The 23,344-nt window shown below is 36.1% G+C and overlaps 4 protein-coding genes and 1 pseudogene across 4 annotated transcripts; 1 reads left to right on the top strand and 4 right to left on the bottom strand.

Moving 5' to 3' along the window:
* Nucleotides 1-608: 608 nt before the first annotated feature.
* LOC113335580 lies at nt 609-4,748 on the bottom strand (annotated as a pseudogene).
* Nucleotides 4,749-5,366: 618 nt separating this feature from the next.
* LOC113335823 lies at nt 5,367-6,877 on the bottom strand. Its single transcript, XM_026581862.1, has 2 exons — nt 6,746-6,877; nt 5,367-5,976 (listed from the first exon to the last, which is right to left on the bottom strand). Exons 1-2 carry the CDS (start codon nt 6,810-6,812, stop codon nt 5,549-5,551), a joined length of 495 nt encoding a protein of 164 aa, XP_026437647.1. The 5' UTR covers nt 6,813-6,877; the 3' UTR covers nt 5,367-5,548.
* A 1,682-nt stretch (nt 6,878-8,559) lies between these two features.
* Nucleotides 8,560-9,096, bottom strand: LOC113335579 (putative F-box protein At1g47300). The gene has a single exon (XM_026581607.1). The coding sequence runs from the start codon at nt 9,094-9,096 to the stop codon at nt 8,560-8,562; it is 537 nt and encodes a 178-aa protein (XP_026437392.1).
* Nucleotides 9,097-19,116: 10,020 nt separating this feature from the next.
* Nucleotides 19,117-19,935, top strand: LOC113335648 (ethylene-responsive transcription factor 1B-like). The gene has a single exon (XM_026581673.1). The coding sequence runs from the start codon at nt 19,185-19,187 to the stop codon at nt 19,905-19,907; it is 723 nt and encodes a 240-aa protein (XP_026437458.1). The 5' UTR covers nt 19,117-19,184; the 3' UTR covers nt 19,908-19,935.
* Nucleotides 19,936-20,124: 189 nt separating this feature from the next.
* Nucleotides 20,125-22,152, bottom strand: LOC113335513. The gene is made up of 2 exons (XM_026581547.1): nt 20,843-22,152; nt 20,125-20,704 (listed from the first exon to the last, which is right to left on the bottom strand). Exons 1-2 carry the CDS (start codon nt 21,192-21,194, stop codon nt 20,208-20,210), a joined length of 849 nt encoding a protein of 282 aa, XP_026437332.1. The 5' UTR covers nt 21,195-22,152; the 3' UTR covers nt 20,125-20,207.
* Between the last annotated feature and the right edge of the window lie 1,192 nt (nt 22,153-23,344).

Below are 23,344 nucleotides of genomic sequence, written 5' to 3'. Positions count from 1 at the left end.
TTCAAACAACAACTGCAGATCTTTATCGTCTTCATCGTATTTAACAAAAAACATATGATGAAAAATAAAAATTACCCATCTCATCGTCTTCCATTATCAACCTTCATCATCTAAAACCCAAAAAAAAATTCTTCATCTTCTGCAAATAACAGCAGCAGAAAAGAAAAAGAAAAAAAGAGAGAAAAACTAGATCTGAAACTAAAGAAGAGAGAGAGTGAATTTGGAAATAAATATTTTCCTCTGATTTTATATATATATATGGTCCCATATTAAAGGGTATTCTGCCACTATAAAAGGAAAATTACGTCATTCATGACATCATTCCGCGTGGGTATTGTCCACCCTAGGACCAAACCATTATTTCTATGACCAAATTATAATTTTTATTTTCAAAAAAGACCAAACAGATAGTTGACTGAGTCAACTGGACCAAACTCATCCTAATATATTATTTCTAGGACCTTGTTGTCACGTAGAAAATCAAAGTAAAAGTGTGAAAGAAACCAAACAAATTACAAAAACCATTTTTCTCAATACAAGTTCTTGGCCTAAATGGAACTACATTACCTCTTGGTTGGGCGCTTACAAGAAAAGCAGCAACTGCTAGATCAAACATTCCATGGATTTTCATATATAATCCTAAAGTGAAGCATCAACGCATGAAGAATCGAAGGAGAACAGTCATGGCGCAGATAACACAGCCCTTTTGCACGTTCAACTGCAATTTTTCATACCTAGTATCCCAAGTTAAATGACCTCCTTTCTTGCCATTAAGAACTTCACCTAAACTTCCATTAGACATATGTAGTCATAAGCCAAAAGATCTGTCTTATGATTCGAGCAAAATCCTAATAACCTCGTGATATCACCATTGCGCATTAGAAGACCCTGACCTACTCATCACAGAAACCTGATCACCATTCGGCATTCGTCCTTTATACGCAATTCCAGCACCTCCGTTTCCCCTCCGTTTCCATTTGTATAATCTTCTTACAAAGCATCTAATATATCGTTGCACCGTTACTCCAACGTTTGAAATGCCGTAAATTTCAATGAACCAGACGCACTTGCTTTCTTCAAAGACCTGGCTCTAATAATAGCAGCAACAGGAAATGCAATTGAAACAATGTCCCAGTAGCCGAAAGAGGAACTTTTGAAACCCCGGATTTGCAAGCACCCAAAAATGGAACACAGAGATTAGGATTACCCATCAATGATGTAGAATTGGAGTAACTAAACTGACCAGTTTCCGGAACCAAACCGGAAAGATTATTATACGAAAAATCAATTGAAGTTAAACTCTGCATACTAGAAATACTGACAGGTAAATTGCCCGTTAACTGGTTCCTGGATACATTCAAGTAATTCAAAATTTTCATACTAGTAATTTCAACTGGAATTTCACCTGAAAGCTTATTCTGACTAAGATCAACAGATATTAACATCTTACATTCACTGATTTCCGGTGTGATCGAGCCTGAGAAGTTATTATTACCGAAATCCAGTGCTAAAAGCTGCTGTAATCTCCCAATACCAGAAGGAATTTCACCAGAAAAATTATTCCCATCTAGTAATAACTTCTGAACACCAGTAAAATTCCCTATTGTAGATGGTAAATTCCCAGTGAACTGGTTATTAGACAACTTCAAGATTCATAGAACTGAAAAACATATCTGGAAATTTCCCACTAAGCATATTATCTTGTAACTCAACTTGAGCTAACTTTGGTAATCCAAAGAGCCCATCAGGTATTGAACCATTAAGAAAATTCTTCCCCATTCCTATCCGATTCAACGATTTACACCTCCCAAGAGACTCCTGAATGGATCCAGATAAGAAATTCTCCAAAGTCATTAGAGTTTCTAACCGATTACCGGAGCACAAATCGGGTGGAAGATTTCATGTGAGTTTATTTGAAGAAATATCAAGAAGTACTCCTATTGGATTATACGCAGAAATAGGCCTGTTCTGGACCCTCACTTTCGTTTCTAGGCCTGTTCTTTTATTTATTGCAAATATAAGCCCCTTAAACGGTTTCCATCCACTTTTGTTATCTCAGTCAATTTATCGCGTTGACTCGTTAATTTCTCGTCAAAATATCATTTAGGGATATCTCATCAAGGTGTTAAGATTACTAAACTGCCCTTTCTGGAGTGTGTCAATACCATAGTAAATATCGCCCACGTGTGTCGATCAGAAAGCCTATCTAAAATAGATGAAATCTCAAAGAAAATTGAACGGCTACGATGGACATCCATAGTAATTAACATCACACGTGTCTATCTCAGAACCAGTAATCTGAGAGATTCAGATCTCAGAGAAATTGGACGGTCTAGATGCTTAGATGGTTAGATGATAACCCATCTAATAGCAGAAGAGACAGATCGATTTTCATTTTCTTCTTCCTTCTTCTCTCTGGTTTTCTCTGGTTCACCTAAATTAATTTTTTGATTGATTGTTAACGTAGTTTGAGATGATTTCAGAGAAAGATAGTGGTAGTTGTAGAAAGGGTGGAGGATGTTGAAGACGAGCTGTAAAAAAAGGTTTTGATTGTGATTGCAAGCTGAGAAATGGATGTGTTGCAGTTGATTTGAGAGATGTGATGAAATACAAACAGTTGATGGTGGATTTGAGTTAGGTTTCAGTCGAATTTGCAATCTGACTCTAGTTAGAGATGTTACAAAGAAATTAGGGTTGTGTGGTTATCTTCATTTAAGATGAAATTGATGAGGAATTGAAATGATTTTTGGTGGTGGGTTTGCTAATTGAATATGAAGCTGTAAATATCAGTTGAAGGGATGAAGAATTAAAGTTGTTACTGACCATTTTCATGGGAATTTATGAAAGGGTTTACTGCATGTGAAATTGCAGGTTGAAGGCGGTCCGTACAACATCAAAAAGGGGATATATTTTCATTACCAGATTTATTCACACCATGTGTTCGTTTAAGGGCCTGACCGACTAATGCTTGAACCAATTTGTGGCTGTTTTCCATGGAATTTGGTGGATTGCTTTGCAGGGTTTGAACTGGATTTGTATGTATGGAAGATGGGTTTGAGGAGAATTCTGGAGCTCAAAGGGAAGTCTGTAGATGTGTGTTACTGCCAGGTTTAATGGCCGTGTATGGAGTGAATGGTTTTAGTGCTGATGCTCAAAGGGAAGTCTGTAGAATTTCGCTTGAACTGATGAAGATTTTGTTTTGTACCTTGCAAGAAGGAAACTAAATAGTGTTATGAATGATGGGTAATGATGTGTGGTGATAGTTTGTGTAATTTGTTGAAACAGTAAGGAAATGTTTGTTGTTGCTATCGATTTAAGCTTCAATGGGATTTGGTTTGCTAATTGAAGTTCAGACATGACAAGCACAAGGGTCTGCAATGCAGTGAAGTAGTGTTCAGTTGAGGCAGAGAAATTAGTGTTGGTTGCACTGTGGTGGTGATGAATGAATGTGTGGTTACAGAGAATGGTGGTTGAATGAAGATTGCTTCAGCAATTGAGCTCAATCTGAGCTGGGAGTTGCAGGTGTTGTTGTTATATGGTTTATGGGCAGTTGTGTATGGGAGTTGCAGGAACTGGGAGCAGTAACGGAAGAGTTTTAGTCATGTTTTTCAAGGTTACGAGAAGAATATTACGGATGATTCTGTCGTTGCTGCTGGCAAAAATCTGAAGTGGTTATAATCAATGGATGTGCAGATGAGTCTGGTGGAGTATGAGAAGCTACTGCATTATGTTAGATGTATGCTTAGGATTGCAACGGTGAAGCAATGGATTATGTAGTTTTCAATGGCGGAGCTGCAGATGAATGATGGCTTAGATGTGAATGAAGATCAGATTTGGTTCCTGTGTTGGAAAAATTGGCTTAATTTTGTACGAGTTTGTTAGCTAGAGGAAGCGAATGCAATGGGTTTCCTGTGGTGGTGAGGCTATTGGATTCTGGATTTCGTGGAGGTGTTTGGCTCAGTTGGAGTAGTCGGCTGCATCAGTGATGGTGATGGTTAGATTGGCGGACAGAAAATAAAAGTTGTGTTGGGCTATCATGGTCCCACATAAGCAGTGCCACGTAAGCAGTGCCACGTAAGCAGTGCCACGTAAGCAGTGTGTGGTGACGTATACAGAGTCAACACGGTTTGTTGGGTCACAATTACCGATTCAAAGGACTTTTAGGTCTTTTTAGTTACAGTTAACGGTGCTAACTTTCCATCCATCATTTTTGATCAAAACTTACCTAGTTTTGCAATAAATAAAAATAACAGGCCTAATTTTGAAAAGCACGAAAAAAAAACAGGCCAATTTTTGTAAAAAGCCCTTTCCTATTTAATCCAAGACTTTTGAGGAATTCTTCCACTAAAATTGTTCCCCCATACCAGTAAAACTTCCAATTCAAGTAAATCCCCAATAAATTCAGGGATTGCACCATGTAGATTGTTTCTAAACAGATTCAGTAGAGTGAGATTCTTGAGCTCAGCAAAATTTTGATGAATTTCTCCAAAGAGAACATTATCAGATATATCCATGAATCTTAAGCTTTTTAGCCGCCCCAACTCTGGTCGTAATCCACGTGAGAGACCATTCATTTGCAGCAATAATGTATCAAGTTTCTGAAGCTTTCCGATTTCCGGTGGCATATTACCAGATAATCCACAACTAGCCATATCTAACGTGATTAGCTCAGTAAGATTCCCAAATGAAGGTGGTATTCCTCCTTCATATGTATTGTACTAACCAAGATACAGTTGTTGTAATTTCATGGTTCTGGAACTGCCTTTTTCATAGTTTAGGAGGAAGAGGTGATTTGAGAGAGGAATACAGGCTACAAAACCAAGAACTGCAGTCAGATTTTTGTGTTTACTTATATAAGTAATTGTTGATCCGAAAGAGGAAAGAAAAAAACGGAGCTGCCTCTTCCAGAGTTGAAGAGGAAAAGCTTGTGAATTGAAATGAATGAATTCGAAATCAAAGTTGGTAAGCACTGTGTGAATTCCACTGTCTTCTTCTGATGGACTTTTTTATACAAATCAAACAATATGAAAAGAAAAACCTTACATGGAGATACTCGTGAAAACAACCAATAACCATTACAAATCAAACCTTTTTCATTCACAATCATGAAAGCCACCAAAAAAATCAGAGTAACAGAAAACGTACCAAAAATCCAGTCTTCCCAATGTTGGGAACTCATAAGGCCAGCAGGGCACTAACTGTTAAATCAAGCGTCCCTGTGTTCTCTTTGAGAATATTTATCTGGGAGGTCACATTATTCAATCCAAAAATAAAATAAAAGAGACAACAAGAAAAGCATAGGAAATTCAAGCAAGTGCATAAAATTTCATTCATAATTGAAATTTATTCAAACCCAAAATAAACTAAAAGAGAAACAAAGAATGCACTTACAAACTAGAAAAGAGACACAAGAAAAGAACTCCTTCTGTTGATTAATTGGTCTTCACAAACTGTGCATTGTAGTGATCAAGAGTAATATTCATCTTCGACAATGCAATATAGAATCAAACGAATCAAACTACGGATTATGAAGACTGTCTTATACCTTTCAAACTGAGTTTAATCTTCTCGTGTTGGAGATGGTTGTCAGTGTTGGTTTTACTATAAACGGTGAGTTTCCATGTTGAGTCTGAAAAGACTTATTGCTAGGAGGAACACATAGGCGTTGTAGAAATTCTGATTTTACCGTCGTGACGTCCAAAGACAAAAGTTGCATACCACAATCCAAGATGACAACATCACGATCCATAGGACTGAAAGCCATTAGGGAAATCTTTCTGGAATTAAAATTCGGTAATTCAGTCTCATGCCTTAAGCTCCAAACAGATTCTTCAATAGAGTCATCATCCTCCATAAGTACCCAAGTTGTCAACTTGTTCTCCGAAATTTGTCCATAACAAACATAATCTTCAGACATCCCAAGACATTTACTAGAAGGACCGACACGATAATAGCGGCCGTGACCTTGATGTTCTCCTGCGGGCAGTGCAATGATGACTATCACAATCATAGTTGTTAACTTTGAGATCATAAGCAACAACCCTACAATCACGTCCCTCCAACCAATACACGACTCCATTATGAGTAATGGCATTGCATTTGGATTCATATCCCCAAGTATGGTCTCGAGGTTGAAGGTATACTACATTATATGTTCTCCACTCATCCAAGTCAGAATAGTAGATTTCAACCTCGAAACAAGTACCATTCTCAATCGAAGTTCGTATGCTCTGTGAAGCAACGACCGACGAAGAGTATGTCTCATAGAGAAAACCATGTAAAAACTTACCAACACCTTTTCTAGGTGGTGGAGAGAGTGGAAGACTTTTTTTGGTAATCCGATTACAGACAAAGTAATCAACACTTTGCTTATGGTAATCTACAATAGAACAAACAACTAAACCATTGCTTGAAGCCAAAAGATGAAGGTTCCGAGGTTTTACTTCAAATCTGTATGATTTAAGGAAATTAAAGGAAAACCCATCATAACCAGATAACTCATTGGAAGATGATAAAAATTGTGTATGACTAAGTTCGCTAGGAATCTTCATATCAGACGGGTGATGTTGATTCGGTATGACGTGGTTTGAAAAGATTGCCCATGGTTTAGGTTCAATGAATAATGTTTTGAACTTATTTTGCATAAAATTACGATCAGACAGAATAGATTGCCATACCTTCGAGACACACTTAAACCTGTTTATTGATTTCCATGGAAGTTTAAGAAAGATTTCAAACAAGATACCTTCTGGTAAAGTTGGTGAATCATCTTCTTTCATGGTGGAACAAGATGAAGAATCCACCATCAGCATACACGATCCTCTTCTACCTCTCTGTACGCATGGTTTTTTGGCATTTTTAGGATTTTCTGGATTCAACACCGCAATGGTGCAGTCGCTAAATATAGGATTAGGGTCAGTGGTTTAAGATGGATTAGGCTTAATGGGCAGAGACGTGTTAGGTACAGCAATCTTGGACCTTCCGCAAAGTATATTCAGCCATCTGAGCCCACTGTTGATTCGACACACACACATTTTAATGTCCCATTGTTTGCCTTCAGGTTGACAAAATACCGAAAAGAAGTCATGATGGAAATCATCTCCTCCGGGAAGAAAAAGAAATAATACCTCGGAGTCATTATCAGGATAAGCAATTGTCCTAGGAGGAGACGCGAAACTATAACAGTCTATCAGGTCGTATTCATATCGTTTATGGTACCAAAACAGTCTGAAATTGAGAGGAAACAAAAAAAGGAGCTTCTTTTTGTAGAGTTTGAGAGGAAAGCCTGTGAATTGGAAAGAAAAAATTTGAATCGAAATTTGTGACTTCTTTATAATTTGAAGCGAAATTTGAAAAATTTGTTGTTCTGAGAGGAGTTGGAGTCTCAGTTAAAGTATGTAACTTCTTTAGAATTAGAAACGAAATTTGAAAAATTTGTTGTTCTCAGAGGAGAAGTTGGAGTCTCAGTTAAAGTAAAAAAGTAGTCCATCATCTAGGGAGGTGACCTGGGTTCGTGTCACCTTGTGAATAGTATAATCCTAAAGTGAAGCATCCATGGGGATAGTCATGGATTCATCCAGGGAATTTTCGTCTGGAAAGTAAATTTTGCAGAAATTCAAGACTGAAATAAGTAACGCGTCAGGATAATGGCATTGGAAATTTAAGCAAGTATATATAAACAATGCCCGCGCAATGCACTAAAAGAGACAGAATAAGAGACAGTACAGTAAAAAATTATTCAAATCCAAGCCAAGATCAACTAAAACAGACAACAAACAATGCACTTGCAAACTACAAACAGAATAAATATAGGATGAAACTACAGATTTAAAACTGAGTTTTATCTTCTCCCCTTGTAGATGGTTGTCCGTGATGGTTGTACTATAAAAGGTGAGTATCCATGTTGAATCTTGAAAGAATTTTCGCTAGGAGGAACACATAGACGTTGTAGAAATTTCTGATTGGTTCCTGTTGCCACGTAGAAAGGAATAATTTGCTTACTACAATCCAAGATGACAACATCACGATCCAAAGGACTGAAAGCCAATACCGAAATCTTTCTCGAATTAAAATCTGGTAACTCAATCTCATACCTTGAGTTCCAAACATATTTTTCAATAGAGACATCATCCATCATGAGTACCCAAGTTCTTAGAGTGTTCTGTTGTATTTGTCCACAACAAACATAATCTTCAGACACCCCAAGACATTCACTCGAAGGATTGTAAGTGTCATGTGATCTTTCCATAGGCAAATCGAATGCATTGCAATGATGACTACCACATTCATATTTGTTAATCCTGAGATCATAAGCAACCACCCTACTTGTATGTTCTTCCAACCAATACGGCTCCATTATGAGTAATGACATTGCATTTGGAATCATATGGACCGACACCGTTTCGTGGTCGATCGTATTCTATAGTATATGTTCTCCACTCATCCAACGCAGAATAGTAGATTCCAAATTCAAAACCAGTATTATTCTCTAAAGCAGTTCTTGTACGCATCACTTTGAAAGTACTCACCGAAACAACCTCGGAAGAAGAAAAAAATGCCTCACAGAGGAGACCATGTAAACCTACCAACACCTTTTGTGGGTGGTGGAGGGAGTGAAACACTTTCATTCGTAATCGGATTACAGACAAAATAATCCGTACTTTCCTTGGAGTAATTTATAACAGAACAAAGAACTAAACCACTTCTAGAAGCTAAGACATGGAGGATACGATGTTGTGCATCAGATCCATATGATTTACGGAGGAAATTAAAGGAGAACCCATCATAACCAGATAATTCATTGCCAGATGACATAAATTGTGTATGAAAAAGTCTGCTAGGAATTATAATATCAGATGGATGATGTTGATTAGGTATAACATGGTTTGAAAAGATTACCCATGGTTTAGGTTCAATGAATAATGTTTTGAATTTGTTTTTCATAAAATTTGGGTCAGAGATGATAGATAACCATACCTTTGATACACATTTAAACCGGTTGATTGATTTCCATGGTAGTTTAAGAAAGATCTCGAACAAAATACCTTCTGGTAAACCATCTTCTTTAATGGCGGAACAAGATGAAGGATCCACCATCATCATACACGATTCCATCATACACGATCCTATTCTGCCTCTACCTCTTTTGTGTGCTTTGTGGTTTTTTTTAGGGTTTGTTACATTCACCACGGCAAAGGTGCAGTGTGTAATGGTTTATATTTATTAGGTAGGGTTAATAGTTGAACCATAATATTGGGCATACCAAAATCTTCCAAAGGCATACCGAATGAAGACAAAAAAGGTTGTGAAATAGCAAAATCAGATAACCCCTTAACCCAAATTTTTTTTAATGGCAAATCTGCCCTTTACGTATTAGTGTTAATAATCTTGATTAGTGATTAAATATTTTGTTTAGTGATTAAAATAATTTTCAGAATTATAAGAGTTGTTTAGATGAAAAATTTGAGGAAAAAAATCAAAGTTTTGGTTTGGTTAAGAAGGAGAGAAAGAGAAGGAGAAAGTAAGAAAATTTTAATTCTTGATTCAATGGAGGATGAGGAGGGTCATAATTCATATAAAAAACCTAGGAAAATACATATCAACTACACCAATGATTCCCAAATGGCTGATTTCTTAGATTATGAGAATGATTTTACACCCACTCAAACTCAAACACAAACTCAAGATGATGATTTTTATGAGCCAAATCCAAATGATGAGTACATATATGAGGAACTCAATGCTTCTAATACACAGGTACACTTATATCTTATGCTCAATCTCAATTTTAGAGCTCTCAATTATCAAATGTTAGGTTTTTTGAATCATGGTTCGGCGAAACAGGTTGAGGTTCGGCTCACATCTATGAGCCGAATCTACCAATTGATGAACGGTTAGGCTTACTGAATCTGTTTACTGCATGCGCCAAACCTATAATTTCCAAATCCAACCCTTTTGCTAGACACTAGTTCGGCTTATATGAAAGTTTCATAGTAAGCCGAACAACATCCTGAATAGTCCGGAATAGAATCATTACTAATTCGGCTTACATATCCAAAATCGTATGTGCTGAACATAATTTTTTAATTTCTGGGTTGAAATATTGTTATTAGTTCGGCACATATGGAGAATATCGTATCAGCCGAAACCTCTTACGTTTAAGGTTCGGCACATAATATGATTATAGTCTGAGCTGAACATGAATTTGTAAATTTTTGGCTTAAAATATTGTTTGTGGTTCGGCACATATTGAGGATATCGTATAAGCCGAAACCTCTTATATTCAAGGTTCGGCACATAATATGATTATCGTCTGAGCCGAACATGAATTTGTTAATTTTTGGGTTAAAATATTGTTCGTGGTTCGGCACATATTGAGGATATCGTATAAGCCGAAACCTGTAGATGTTTATAGTTCGGCACATAATGTGACTATCGAATCCGCCGAACCTTGTTATTATATTCCCTTTCTAGTGTTTAACCTTGTGATATTCTTTGTAGATCGTGCTTGGACCCATGGAAAATCAACCTGATCCAGTAGACATAATTCACGAGGATACGAAGGATCACTTCCAAAATGATTTGGTATGTAAGAACCTTTTGTTTACCTTAATGTTGTCGGAATATTCCAAAGTTTTTCTTACTAAAGATAAGTCCAGTAGGTATATGAGGCCTATCAATTTTATATACGATAACTACTTGGAAGATCTATCGCCAATAATTCATGACCATATTATAGCAATGGACGACGTGCAAGGCAATGGAAATTGTGGTTATTACGTCACGGCGGAACAACTTGGTCCTTTTATGGAAGGGAATAATCCGGTGCCCCCTGAAAATGAAGTGAACTATATTCGGCAACGATTGTTACAAACCCTACGTAAAAACAAAGAATTCTATAAGACAATGATGAGAACAGGTCCAAGAAAAGATGCAGGGGTGGCAGCGGAGTACGTTGCATTCGAACGTCGTTTGCATGGGGATTTTATCATTACCGAAGAACATTGGATGTCAATGCCCATTTGTGGGTTTTTAATAGCGGAGACATTCAATTGCGTCGTACATTGTTTCGCATGGACGGGTAGTAGCTTTACTTACGCGCCTCCAACAAAACCTTCCAATGATGGTGTAAAGGATAGAAGACTTGTTCTTGGATTTGTTCAAAATTGTCATTTTATCGGCCTCAAACTTAGACCCGGTTGCCCATTACCACCCTTGATGAGTGCAGCCTTTTGGCCTAGATTTGAAAATAATTTTTCGATGGATTGGTGTGCAAATTATGCGACGGAAATGGATCTTTGGAAATATTTGCATGTGCAGCCTCCAAGTGGACAAGTAATTACGTTTTCAAGTGATGAGGATGAAGATGTTAAGCAAGAGGTCAGTGAAGATGATGAGAATGAGGTCAGTGAAGATGATGAGAATGAGGTCAGTGAAGATGATGAGAAAGAGGTCAGTGAAGAGGATGAGATTCGTTTAGGATCTCCATAAAAAATGTTTCATGGATTTATCCGTTTATTTTGTGTCAGGTTCGGCTTATAAGAACAATTCACTGAAAGCCGAACCTGACAACAAAAAAATACCAGAGTTTTTTTTTCAGGTTCGGCTCATAATATTATTTCACTGCAAGCTGAACCTTGAAACTTTAAAAAACCTGAATTACTTTGCTAGGTTCGTCTTGTAGTATATTTCTGAAGAAAGCCGAACCTTTCATGATTCATGAACACAAGAATTATTATATCATTCCAAATAGACTTTTCAAATTCATAGAAATTGTGGATTACATCCCTGCTACATAGTAGGCTTCCAATTAATTTCTAATATCCTAAACGGGTAATGAGAAACCTTCTAAGAATGTGGTAGTGATCTTTGTATTTGAAATTCTTTCCCTTCCATCGTCGCCATTCCTCTAGAGCTCGAACTTCAATCTCAAAGTTTGTTTCACCTTTGAGTCGATATCGACTCACAATCCGAACTAAAGCTATGAAGTCTGTGACTTTTTTCTTAATACTTATAATTCGGCAAAACAAGGACGCACTATCCCGGTTGTGAGGATTACCTGTTTCTGTGCTGAAGACTTCATGAATTCTAACCAAGTAGTACATACTCATCAGACCATTTACTCGTCGTTCTTCACCCTTCTTTAGATAGTATGCTACATAATTAGTGCAAAGAGATAAATCTTCTTCTAGAGTAAACTTAGGAGTTGGGGGTGCCATTTGTTGAGCATATGTGGTTAAGAATATGAAAAAAACATGTAGGTATATATAGAATATAGTTTTACAACGGCTATATCTTTCAAAAAAAGAATCGTTCCTAGATTTTCGTGAAAAAAAGTAAAGGTTCGGCTTATAAAAAATTTAGAACATAAGCCGAACCTATATACATAACGGCTATTTTTTAAAAAATTTTGAAAATTTTTACAGCTTCGGCTCACCATATTAGTGAGATTTAAGCCGAACTATATACTGAATTACACCAATAATGATTTTTAAGGCTCGGCTTATAACTCAAATTATAGAAAAAGCCGAACCTGAAGGACAAATGATTCGGCGCGTAACTAACATTAGAGGATAAGCCGAACTCTATACATTCAGCGCATAACTGTTAAGATATTCATTAAAACATGAAATTGAAGGTGTCCATAACTCAATCCCAGCACCATTAAAAACAAAGTTGAGCACCTAAAAGCAAAGGTGTTTGCAACACCGTAAAAGTGTACTTAAAACTTAAGAAAAACATTAAAAGGAAGTTGGAAACATAAAAGGGCATTTAACCACGACCCCTCTTCTTAGTGGTAGGCTTTTGTGCGGGTTCCTCGGGTCCTTCTCCTTTGTTGATGATTGCATCCCACTTTTTGTAGAGGTAGTTTTGTTCTTCCACGGTCATTGGTGTTTTGCAATCAATTTTGTCCTTCATTTTTTTCAACATCTCCCTACCCGCGGCATTGGTCCTGACACAAGTATGAAAGTTATAAGACTAATTTGGCGCAAGTATGAATCATGTCTTGAAATTTTTATTATCTTACGCAGAGAGTGGATCGGCTCATACCACAAAACAATTATAAGCCGATCCTAAATATTCGGCTCACAACCGATACCGTCGAATAAGTCGAATCTATGATTATGATCTCAAACATGTATTCGGCGCAACATGATATCATATAAATAAGCCGATCCTATACACTTGTAAAATTTATGAAATTTTAACAATGATATTCGGCGCAACCCTAATACTATCGAATAAGCCGAATCTATACTTATGAATTGAAACATTTATTCGGCGCAAAACTAATACAACCATACAAGCCGATCCTAAGCACATGCAAAAATTCTGAAATTCAAACAACATTTATTCGGCACAAAACTAATACAACCATACAAGCCGATCCTAAGCACATGCAAAAATTCTGAAATTCAAACAACATTTATTCGGCACAAAACTAATACTACCATACAAGCCGATCCTAAGCACATGCAAAAATTCTGAAATTCAAACAACATTTATTCGGCACAAAACTAATACTACCATACAAGCCGATCCTACGCACATGCAAAATTTCTGAAATTCACAAAATATATTCGGCACAAAACTAACACCATCGAATAAGCCGATTCGATGTATAAGTCTCTGTGTCACTAAGTTCGGCTCAAAACAGATTTCAGATCTACGCCGAGCCGTTCATATGCACTTTCAGGGTTCAGTTCCAAGAACAGCTCGGCGCACATCTAACATTTGTTTTACGCCGAACCATACCCTGTAACCGCCGCAGAACACATGATTTTGACGAATTAAATCGACCAAAACAATCAAAAACATCAAATATGAGATGGGTTTGTAGAACTAACCTTCTTATTCTCATTTCCAGAGTTGGTTCTTCTTCAATCTCTTCTTCCGGTTGATTTTGTGGTTGATTTTGAGTTTGTTCTTCACTCTCTAAATCTTCTTATTCATCAATAGGTTGTCCAATCGATCGATTTGAACGAGATACTGTCTTACGACGACCCATTATATAGATGAGTTTAATCGTCGATTAAAGTTTCACGAATCGACAATTAAATTTCCGCGATGAAAAAAAAAGAAAGGAAAGCGTGAATGAGTTCGGTTGTGGAGAGGAAGAAGAAGAAGGTGAATGAAACTGATTTTAGGTGTAGTTGATTATAGATTTTGTATTAAGGTTAGGGATAGATTAGTAGTAATTTAAAGGATTTAAGGGCATATAGGTAATTGAACCACCCCATAGGGTACCCCTTATAAGGTCACCCAAGTTAGGACTAGTGCCTTGTATGCCTAAGAAGATTTTAGTATGCCCAATATTATGGTTCTAATAGTTAGAGACGGATTAGGTAGAGCCATCATGGACCATCCTTATGTAAATCCGGCCCTTTGTTTTTTTTTTTTTAAATACGGCTCAGTGAAGCCCAACTCTGTTGGACCGATCAGTTGGATTAGACCCATTACTCATCCAACCATCTCCAACAACAAATTCCAATCTCGTGGGAACGGGAATAGATCGTGATTTAGGGGGAAGGAATTAAGTTGGGGGATATTAGGTGACTCGGCATGGTTTTTTGAAAAAATTGAAGTTATCCCTTATAAATTAAAAGGTTAAATACCAAAACTGGCCCTACTAACTTTTTTTATTTTAATAAGAAAGATCAGAGATTTGAATTAAGACTTAAACATCGACCATACAATGTTTTTCTCTTATAAGAGAAATTACATCACTTGGCATATCATTGCCATTCCAGAACCCACTGGCTACAATACCAGTCCTAGCCTTTTTTGTTAGGTGATCAGCTACTCCATTGAGGTCTCTACCAAGCACTTAAAAGCCGACACTAACTTCTTTCCCTCCTTTCCCAGAAATATCAAGCACTTAAAAGCCGGCAACTAAGAAAACCCTAGGTAATTAACTGGTTGTATATGTTCTAACAACCTCTGTAGTGTTCCGGTAATTGATACTTAATTGTTTTACATTTGTCAATGATACCAAGTCGTGTTCTTCATCCTTTAAAATGTTATAGATTCAGGGGACGACCTATAAGCTACTATACTTGGTCTGCATTTAGGAAAAATAATAGTCTGTGCTGTCTTTTCCCTGTGACATCTTATGCTTGTTGTTACTTCTCTTTTGGCTGCAAATGAGCTATCATATACGTTGGTATCAGTGGCACAGGAGTAATCGCTTACTGATAGACTGTAGTTTTCATGATGGAGCCGGAAAGAGTTATAGTAACTGTTTTGTTGTTATGATGGAGATGGAGACTCATCAGGCAGCTGGTGGCGGTGGTGATGAACATAAGAAACAGTGCGATTCGTGAAATATGGGAAATGCAAACATATTAGTGGTGATAATACACTACAGTATTGTGATTTTTAAGTGATTATAAAGCTCGTGATTATCGCCGACATCCTATTGATGCTGGGTTGGTTTTCTTAATCCAAATTTGGGTTTCGTTTAATTTATTTTTGAGATTTTCTTGAATTTTTTCGTGTTGATAGAGGAAGTGATATTTTCTGAAGCGTGCGTGTGATCATTACTCTGCTTCAGAGGTCATCCTCTATCGAAGTGGTATGGTTGGGTTTGAATTTTTTTCCCCACGTAATTCCTCCCCCCCTAAATCATGATTCATGGGAATCGATCTTCCCAATAAAATCTGTTTTCAATCGTACAAAATCATTTTCCTATCTAGAGTGGGTTCATAAAGGGTGTCCTAATAGTGGTAAATTATTGAGTAACGGTTAATTTAGTTTAATTTACTTAAATATCCTTCAGCTAAATTTAAAACATAAACCTAAACTACTTAAAATCCAAAACTATTTTCGGAATCAAAATTTATTTTCATCTCTAATCCTAGCGTAATCTAATTATTATCAAACTCTTTTGATTTTTTTTCCTTACCGATTAAATTCATAAATTTTTGATCATTGATTAAAACCATAACTATAAAATGAGTCGTGAGAAGCGTATAGCAAGAGATTTAACTCCAGCTCAGCATACTGTAACCTAGATCTTTGTTCTTCGTTTTTTATGTTTCAAAAGAACAGTTCGGCTGATCAAAGGTGATGGAAATCGATAATATCGTGTTTTCAGACGAACCCAATTTATAATGAAGAAGATTTTTGCTTTCGGCTGATTATATGATATATTTTTCATCCAAACCTTGTTTATTTCGGATAAAATCCATGTTCAGATGATTCTATTAAAATATATTTAGCCAAACTTTTGACTTTCGAATGATACTTTCAGGTCGTAAGAGAAGAAACAAGTAGTAAGGGTAGTTATCATAAAAACAAAAAGTCAGGTGTTGATACAACATGTATGATAAACATTAATTCCTACAACTACCAAACGACCTCTAAGATGATTCAAATGGTATGTTTATCAAAGATTATAAGAGAAATGATAATGTCATCCTTCTTTCCAGTTTTGTTATCACCAAATATAACAAAGTAAAAAAAGAAGAATATAACAATGGCAAATTAATTAAGCAAAGGCAAGTCGATATGAGGGTTTGGCTAGTTCGAAAAGTTAGATTACTAGATGAACTTATAAAAATGTTCCACAAGGTAAAATTTGGCTGATATGATATCTAAACTACAAGCCAATCCTTTAGCTGACAGGTTCGATTCATATTGGAAATGCAGTTGTATCGGCGAACCTGTAACTTATGTTTTTACACTATCAGGTCCGACTGTATCATAGTAAGCGAACATGAAACTGTAAGTCGCAACTTATAAGAAACCAAACTACAAAGTACAAGTTTAGTTAACAACGATTGCAAGTCAATAAGCCGAATGTCAAAAAAAAAAAACATACACTTAGAATTGCTATAAGCTTTTCTTCCACCATAATTTTGGTCACTTCGAATCATTAAAATCTCAAAAACCATTATTTTTTACTATCTTTTCTTCTTCCTCTCAATAACCCCGACTCTCACGTACAAATTTGATTTCTCTACTAATTTATTACTAATGACTTAACGTTAATTAATTATTAATATTACTGATTAATCATAACCATTAACATCTAATCAATATTATGATTAATTGATAAAATAGGATGGATAATGGGTAATTTGTTTTACAACATAGTGACCCTATTTTGGCGCCCTTAAGTATGCCTCCAAGTAACTTTCTTCCTAATTCATGCCTCTTACCAGCTTACTGCATTATGCATTTTATGGTGGACTCAACCCACAACTCCAACTACTACACTACTAGCATGCCTCAATTAGGGATCCTACTTCCCGGTGGATCAATCCAGAAGAAAGGGATCACGAGGATTCCAATAATACTTTCATAATGAGAATTAAACTTTCCGCTTTTATCTCATAGGAGAGAGTGTACGACGAACTCCTTTACATTAGAGCATCTTCAACAGTGGGTGCTATAAATTTTATGTGGAGTTTTTATTTAGATTCTTATTTATGGGGTTATATATATGTAGCGGAAAGAATAATGTTTTTCACATGAACCATCTCCGGTAGTGTGGGGTGGTAGTTTTAGGATTTTTATTTTTTGATAAAGATAAAAGTGATTCTTTTTTCCTACTGGTTTAGAAAAATTTATTTAAAAATAATTATTAAAAAAAATAGTCAAAAAGATGACGTGGAGGTCATTTCCAAGGTCTAAATAAGACTTTCTCTAAGACCTTCATATTTATTTTGACACCCTTCCTACTTTATATGACCTACTGTTCGAGATTGATTTAATCTAAATGAGGGTCTAAAATCCTATGTGTCAAAAGAAAATAAAACCTTCACCCTCAAATAAGTTTTATAGTCGTATTTTATGATTCATGCCAGAAAAGAAATAATTAAGATCTTCTCAAAAACATCCTATCAAGTTGGCTCGAGAAAATAAAATAAAATAAATGATTATCTTGTGATAAGCGGAAATTCATGGCGTAGAATTTCTTCTCCCTCTCTCTGTTTTATGTTATTTACCTTTGTCTCATCTTCTCCCTATCCCACATGTAGCTCTAGTCTACTAGCGAATCAATTTATGTTTACAAGATGTATATGTCTTTTTGATTTTAGATACTTCTTTTTTTTCCGAAAAAGAGGCTAATCTCCTAATTTATAATGATAAAGCCGATTAAGGAAATCGAAAACCTTACAAAGATTTATTTAGATCATAAGAAATTGATACAAGTTGTAATAGCTCCACCAATTCTTGCCTATCGAATCTATTTCTTCATAACTAACAGCAGTTTCGGAGGACCTTCTTCTCTCCCCCAAAGGAGAGAATCGAACATCTCGGTTTGTGCTTTGATACATATTGGTTTTGTTATCAAAATCAGTTTTTTCGTTTCAGATGCACGGTATATTATTTTCTCAATTTTGTTTTTCTTGTCGCATGATCTTTGAATTCCATTTGTGGCCATTAACACCATAGGCCCTAGGGTTCACGCGTCAAAACAAAAACAAAAAAACACTCTAGGGTTCTGAAAACGTCCAATAATCTATTTGCTCCGGTCAAATTATTGGCTAATCAACCTGTTGAAACCGTCTGGGAATCAGTATTATTATTTTTTTCAATTGATTTTTATTATCAAGAAAAATCTGTTTATAATATAAAAAATGAATCTCAATTTTGTCGTATATCAATTAGTTTGAAAAGTTAGCCCATGGTTTAGTTCCAATGAATAGTGTTTTGAATTTCTGTTCATTAAAGTGACCATTCGATGATTAATCAACCATCACACTAATAATATCTACCAATAGAGAATCTAAAGTATGTTGTTTTTGGTTGTTTTTTTTTTTAAAAACAGAATTTAAGGTATTGTCTTAGTTGGTGGAGCGATTTGTCTTAAATCCAAAAAAAAATCTAGGTATTCCAGGTAGACACAATGAATCTATTCAAGCAGATGAAGTCATAATCTTAACTTGACGAAGACCAGGCCGCCATGGCCATGATGTTTTTAAATTGATTATAGTACATAGTAGTGGGTAAAATCCCACCACTATTAGCCTCTTATTGTCTCTACTTTTTCGATTTTCCAACTATCATTGATCAAAATGAATCCCCTACCATTTCTATTATAAATATATAAACCTCAGCCAGACAAGATAGTACTCTTTCTATTATCAACCAAGCAACCAAGCAAGAGTTGTACCAATCAACAGAGAAACTCCTTAAAAGGTAAAAACAATAATATTTACAATCCCAATTCTTAGATGTCAACTGGAGGTTCATGGGATTCCAATTCTTACTCTTGGATTGAGGAGTTTCTGCTTTTGGATCAGAAAGTACAGTTTCCTGTTTATGAAAACGATTCCAAAGAAATGTTTTCTTGTAACGTTTCACCTCATGAATCCGATCAAATCATCAAGGAAGAATTATTGGCAGAAGAAGTTACTAGTTCATCCAAGGAAATTACTAGCACTAAAAGGGAAGAAAAAGAAGAGATTAAAACAAAAGAAGTAGAAAAGGCATACAGAGGTGTTAGAAAAAGGGCATGGGGTACGTATGCAGCCGAAATAAGAGATTCAACTAGAAATGGAGTTAGAGTTTGGATTGGAACATTTGATAGTGCTGAAGCAGCCGCTTTAGCTTATGATCAAGCTGCATTTTCAATGAAAGGATCCATGGCTATTCTTAATTTTCCGGTCGAACGTGTTCGCGAGTCTTTAAAAGATATAAAGTACCGGTTCAAAGATGGATCGTCACCGGTTTTAGCTCTTAAGAGAGGTCACTCAATGAAGAATAAGAAGTTCAGTAGTAAGAAAAGCAAAGCAAGCAAGGTAGTTAAACCATCACAATCACCATATCCATCGGCATCATCAAGTTCATCAAACTCAACAGACCATTACTTGGTTGAATTTGAAGATTTAGGGAATGATTACTTAGAGGAACTTTTAAGCTCATATGAAACTAGCACGACAAGTAGTTCTAGCTAGTAGTTCATCATTTTCTTAAGAAATCATTCTTCCCTTATTCGAAACAGATGAGGAATTTCTCTTTCTTCGTCATCCTTTATTATTGTTTTCATTTTAGATTTTCTTGGAATTTTCTGATGAAAATGTAAATTTGTATGGCAGTATTATTTATTTTTTATGTGAAAATGTGAATTATATATACGGGATCCTAGGTAGATACTTCAATTTTTTTTTTTAAGGCAAATCCATATATATCATAAATAAGAACGCATCCACCAGTCGACTAGACAGTCATACAGGTGAAAGGTCCCAAGGATGGTATCAAGCTCCAGCAATATAAAGATAGAAATTACAAACTAAGTTGAAAGATACCATCTTACCAATTTTTGTACATAAGAAATAGATTAAAAATGCATAGACATATCCCTCCATAGACCTATCTTCATTAACCTCATAAATTCTTCTTTTATCCTCGTCTGATATCCTTTTAATCATAGAAGATGTAATTATTTCCATGCAAAGATGGTGTTGAAGTTTCTTTACTTCCAAAAGATATATCAATATGTGCTTGATAATCAAGGGATCGAACTCTTCCTTTAGAGAAAGTATAGTCCCAAGAAAGACCCCAAACCTTCTACTAGCGATAGTAGAGCTGCCACGACGACTCAAAGGGATCAAGGCAATCTTCTGAATAGAAGATTGAACATAGTTGAGGTAGTTAACCCCAGTAAACTGCCAGTATACGGAATTACGTATCAGTAATTCATATACGAGCTTAACATCTCGGATGAAATCAGCTTGAAGGAGAAAGTAAGAACCTATATTCCCCAAGGTGATAGATTTGATCGGAACAGGATTAGTTATGCAATTATTTTTTAAACTGAAATATAAAGCTATGCAATTAATATTTGATTTAATAATAATCAAGTTAGTGGTACTACTGAGGGTTGTGCAACCTTTTGTAACTGATGCAAAAGAAATCATCCTTCTTATTATCAAACGATCATGCTCCTTCCGAGCTTTGGTGATGTTGTCTCCCCTATATGTAGTAAAAAGATAGAAGTCACTTTGAATTTGCCGGCACGAAAACATCAACACCTTTCTGATGGAGCGCCAGGGAACCCACATATGGGCTTGAAGTGTAGCCCATGAAAGACCCCTGATCCCCTTGGTTTTGTTTACTCCACTTAAAATAAGCTCGTGATCTGCTCGACTAAGATGGTAGAGACTAAACTCATCCGATACTTTTTCACTGACCACCATGAGACTGATCATAACCAGCCGGAACATTGATGTTATCTTCATCATCTAAAACTAAACAAGCAAAACAATCACAGAGGTTTCGCACTTCAAAAGTCCTCGCATCGATTGTGTGATTAACCGAGATATGAAGGCCACAAAATAAAACCCACAAAAGTAAAACCAACATTTGAGAGGAATATGCTTCTTTTTTTTCTTTTCTTTTTTTAAATTATTTTTAAAGAAAAGATACCTTTAACACCAAAACAGAAAGCAAAAATAGTGAAAAGATATCTTTACCAAGTCAAAGGAAGAAAAGGTAGTGAAGAAATGATTCTGGCAAAGGAATTAAAAGAGAAAAAATTCACTAGGGAGAAAGGAGGAGGAAAATGAAAGCTGATCAGTTAACCGTCACAGATGGTCCGGTTAAAACTCCGGCTTTAAAAGACAACAAATTAAGATTGAAAATCACAAGATCCAATATCACAGGACAGACGATAAAGAGGAAACCAGGAAAAAGAAGAACTATAAGAAGATGAAGAAGGACAGAGAAACTAAACACTAACAACCTTGGTAATCCTGTGATGTGCAGGACTTAACAAAACACAAACCCAACAGGGAAGAAAAACAGTAACCTAACTCCGAGAATAGATTGCCACAAATCTAAGTAAAACTTTAACCAAAAACTTGATCAATGGCTTGTAAAGAAAAACAGGACAGACCAAGAGGAAGTTTAGGGATAAAGAAGGTTGATAAGAAAGCACTTAGAACAAAGATTCAGAAGAGCAGATCTAAAAATCTACCTTGAAAACTATTGATTTTCCAAACTAATCAAGACACACACCACCAGGGGAAATCGATCCAAAGAAACTAAAAAGAGGCTACCTAAGTGATCACTACAAACCCAATCTCTCACGAAGAAAAGAAAATCAATACGATCTTTATAAATCCAATTAATCACTAGGAAAAAACAAACCAGACCACCCCACGAAGCACAAAGTTCTTCTTGGGAAAAAACATTATTTAAGAGCTCTCACTCTCTCATATTAATTAGTTCCTCGTTTCTGAAAAGATAGACTTGTTTTCTTTTCACAAAAATTAAGAAAAATAATTATTGTAACAACTTTTTCCTGTTTTTTCCTAATCTATCTTTGGCCCCACTCATTCGGTATTAGAGAAAAGATGGTGAAAGAAGTGGTTCCCTTTTCATTTTAAGAGAGAAAAAAAGAGAGAGAAAAGTGGTCCCTCCATGGGTAGACTAGTAAAATCATAACATTTGACTTCCATGTATGGAAACAAGCTTTTATTTTTTGACATACTCAAATAAGGAAACAAGCCAATTTTTTAGAAACAGAGGGAGTACTAGCATGTTTAACACTCTTTTTAGTTTTAAATACTTCAAAATTGGTTAGACATCCACATCAACCACTATGGAGTTTGGATCTTTGAGGATACATGTATCGGTCACTCTCGAACCCCGACACTCCATTGAGAAGATGCTTGGGAATAGAGATGTAGGCCCAAAATACTCTATTTGATTTTAGGGTTTTGTTATCTTGTGCAGCCATGCTATAACTACTGAAAATTCAGTAGCACACCCCAATAAGAAACGAAACGTATCTCAGACATGGTAAGAATTTTGGATCAGAAATTCTTTATTGATTAACCACCCCAAGTGGTGAAAAATACAAGTTCTTGAATACAAGGAAACTCTAATTTCTCACTCTAAGCAAAGCTCTCCCCTCTCACCAGAATCCGACCCCTCATACATTGCCTAAGGACCCCTATTTATAGACCAATCGACCCTAATGGCGTACAGCTCATTTTACTTCGTCTGGATCTCGTAGAGGTGCTTTATACTTCGCCCAGATCATTTTCCATAAAGTTTTTCCCTTTCTTTCGCTGACAACTTTGGGTGTTTGTCGGGACAGTTGTCTCTTTTCTTGCTCTATAATTTACTGACCTCGCCAATTATCTTTTCATCCAAGTAACCTTATTTCGCCAATTATCTTCATGATTGGTATCTTGCCGGGTACTCCAAGTAACCTTATCTCGCGCATGGTTTTTCATTTCGTCAGTCAGTCAATAATGACGACCCTAACTTGATTTGACAAGTCACTGACGAGGATTTTCGGGGAATAGTGAAAGATCTTTCGGCAGGATTCCCTTGAATGACTCGCATCTTCTCCTACGTCCACGTGGCGAATCGTATCTTTGGT

Source organism: Papaver somniferum, unplaced genomic scaffold (genome assembly GCF_003573695.1).
Source record: "Papaver somniferum cultivar HN1 unplaced genomic scaffold, ASM357369v1 unplaced-scaffold_15, whole genome shotgun sequence".
Lineage (NCBI taxonomy): Eukaryota > Viridiplantae > Streptophyta > Magnoliopsida > Ranunculales > Papaveraceae > Papaver > Papaver somniferum.
The sequence above is the reverse complement of the archived record's forward strand: the minus strand, read 5'-3'. Positions and strand labels throughout refer to the sequence as shown.

Excerpts from the sequence above, each read along its gene's own strand:
- LOC113335513 (XM_026581547.1), bottom strand. The coding sequence starts at position 21,194 with ATGATGAAGATAACATCAATGTTCCGGCTGGTTATGATCAGTCTCATG. Across the intron at positions 20,705-20,842 it reads TTTTGCATCAGTTACAAAAG|GTTCTTACTTTCTCCTTCAA; the intron begins GTTGCACAACCC and ends TGGGGAATATAG.
- LOC113335579 (XM_026581607.1), bottom strand. The coding sequence starts at position 9,096 with ATGGTGGATCCTTCATCTTGTTCCGCCATTAAAGAAGATGGTTTACCA.
- LOC113335648 (XM_026581673.1), top strand. The coding sequence starts at position 19,185 with ATGTCAACTGGAGGTTCATGGGATTCCAATTCTTACTCTTGGATTGAG.
- LOC113335823 (XM_026581862.1), bottom strand. The coding sequence starts at position 6,812 with ATGCTGATGGTGGATTCTTCATCTTGTTCCACCATGAAAGAAGATGAT. Across the intron at positions 5,977-6,745 it reads TTCACCAACTTTACCAGAAG|GAGAACATCAAGGTCACGGC; the intron begins GTATCTTGTTTG and ends CACTGCCCGCAG.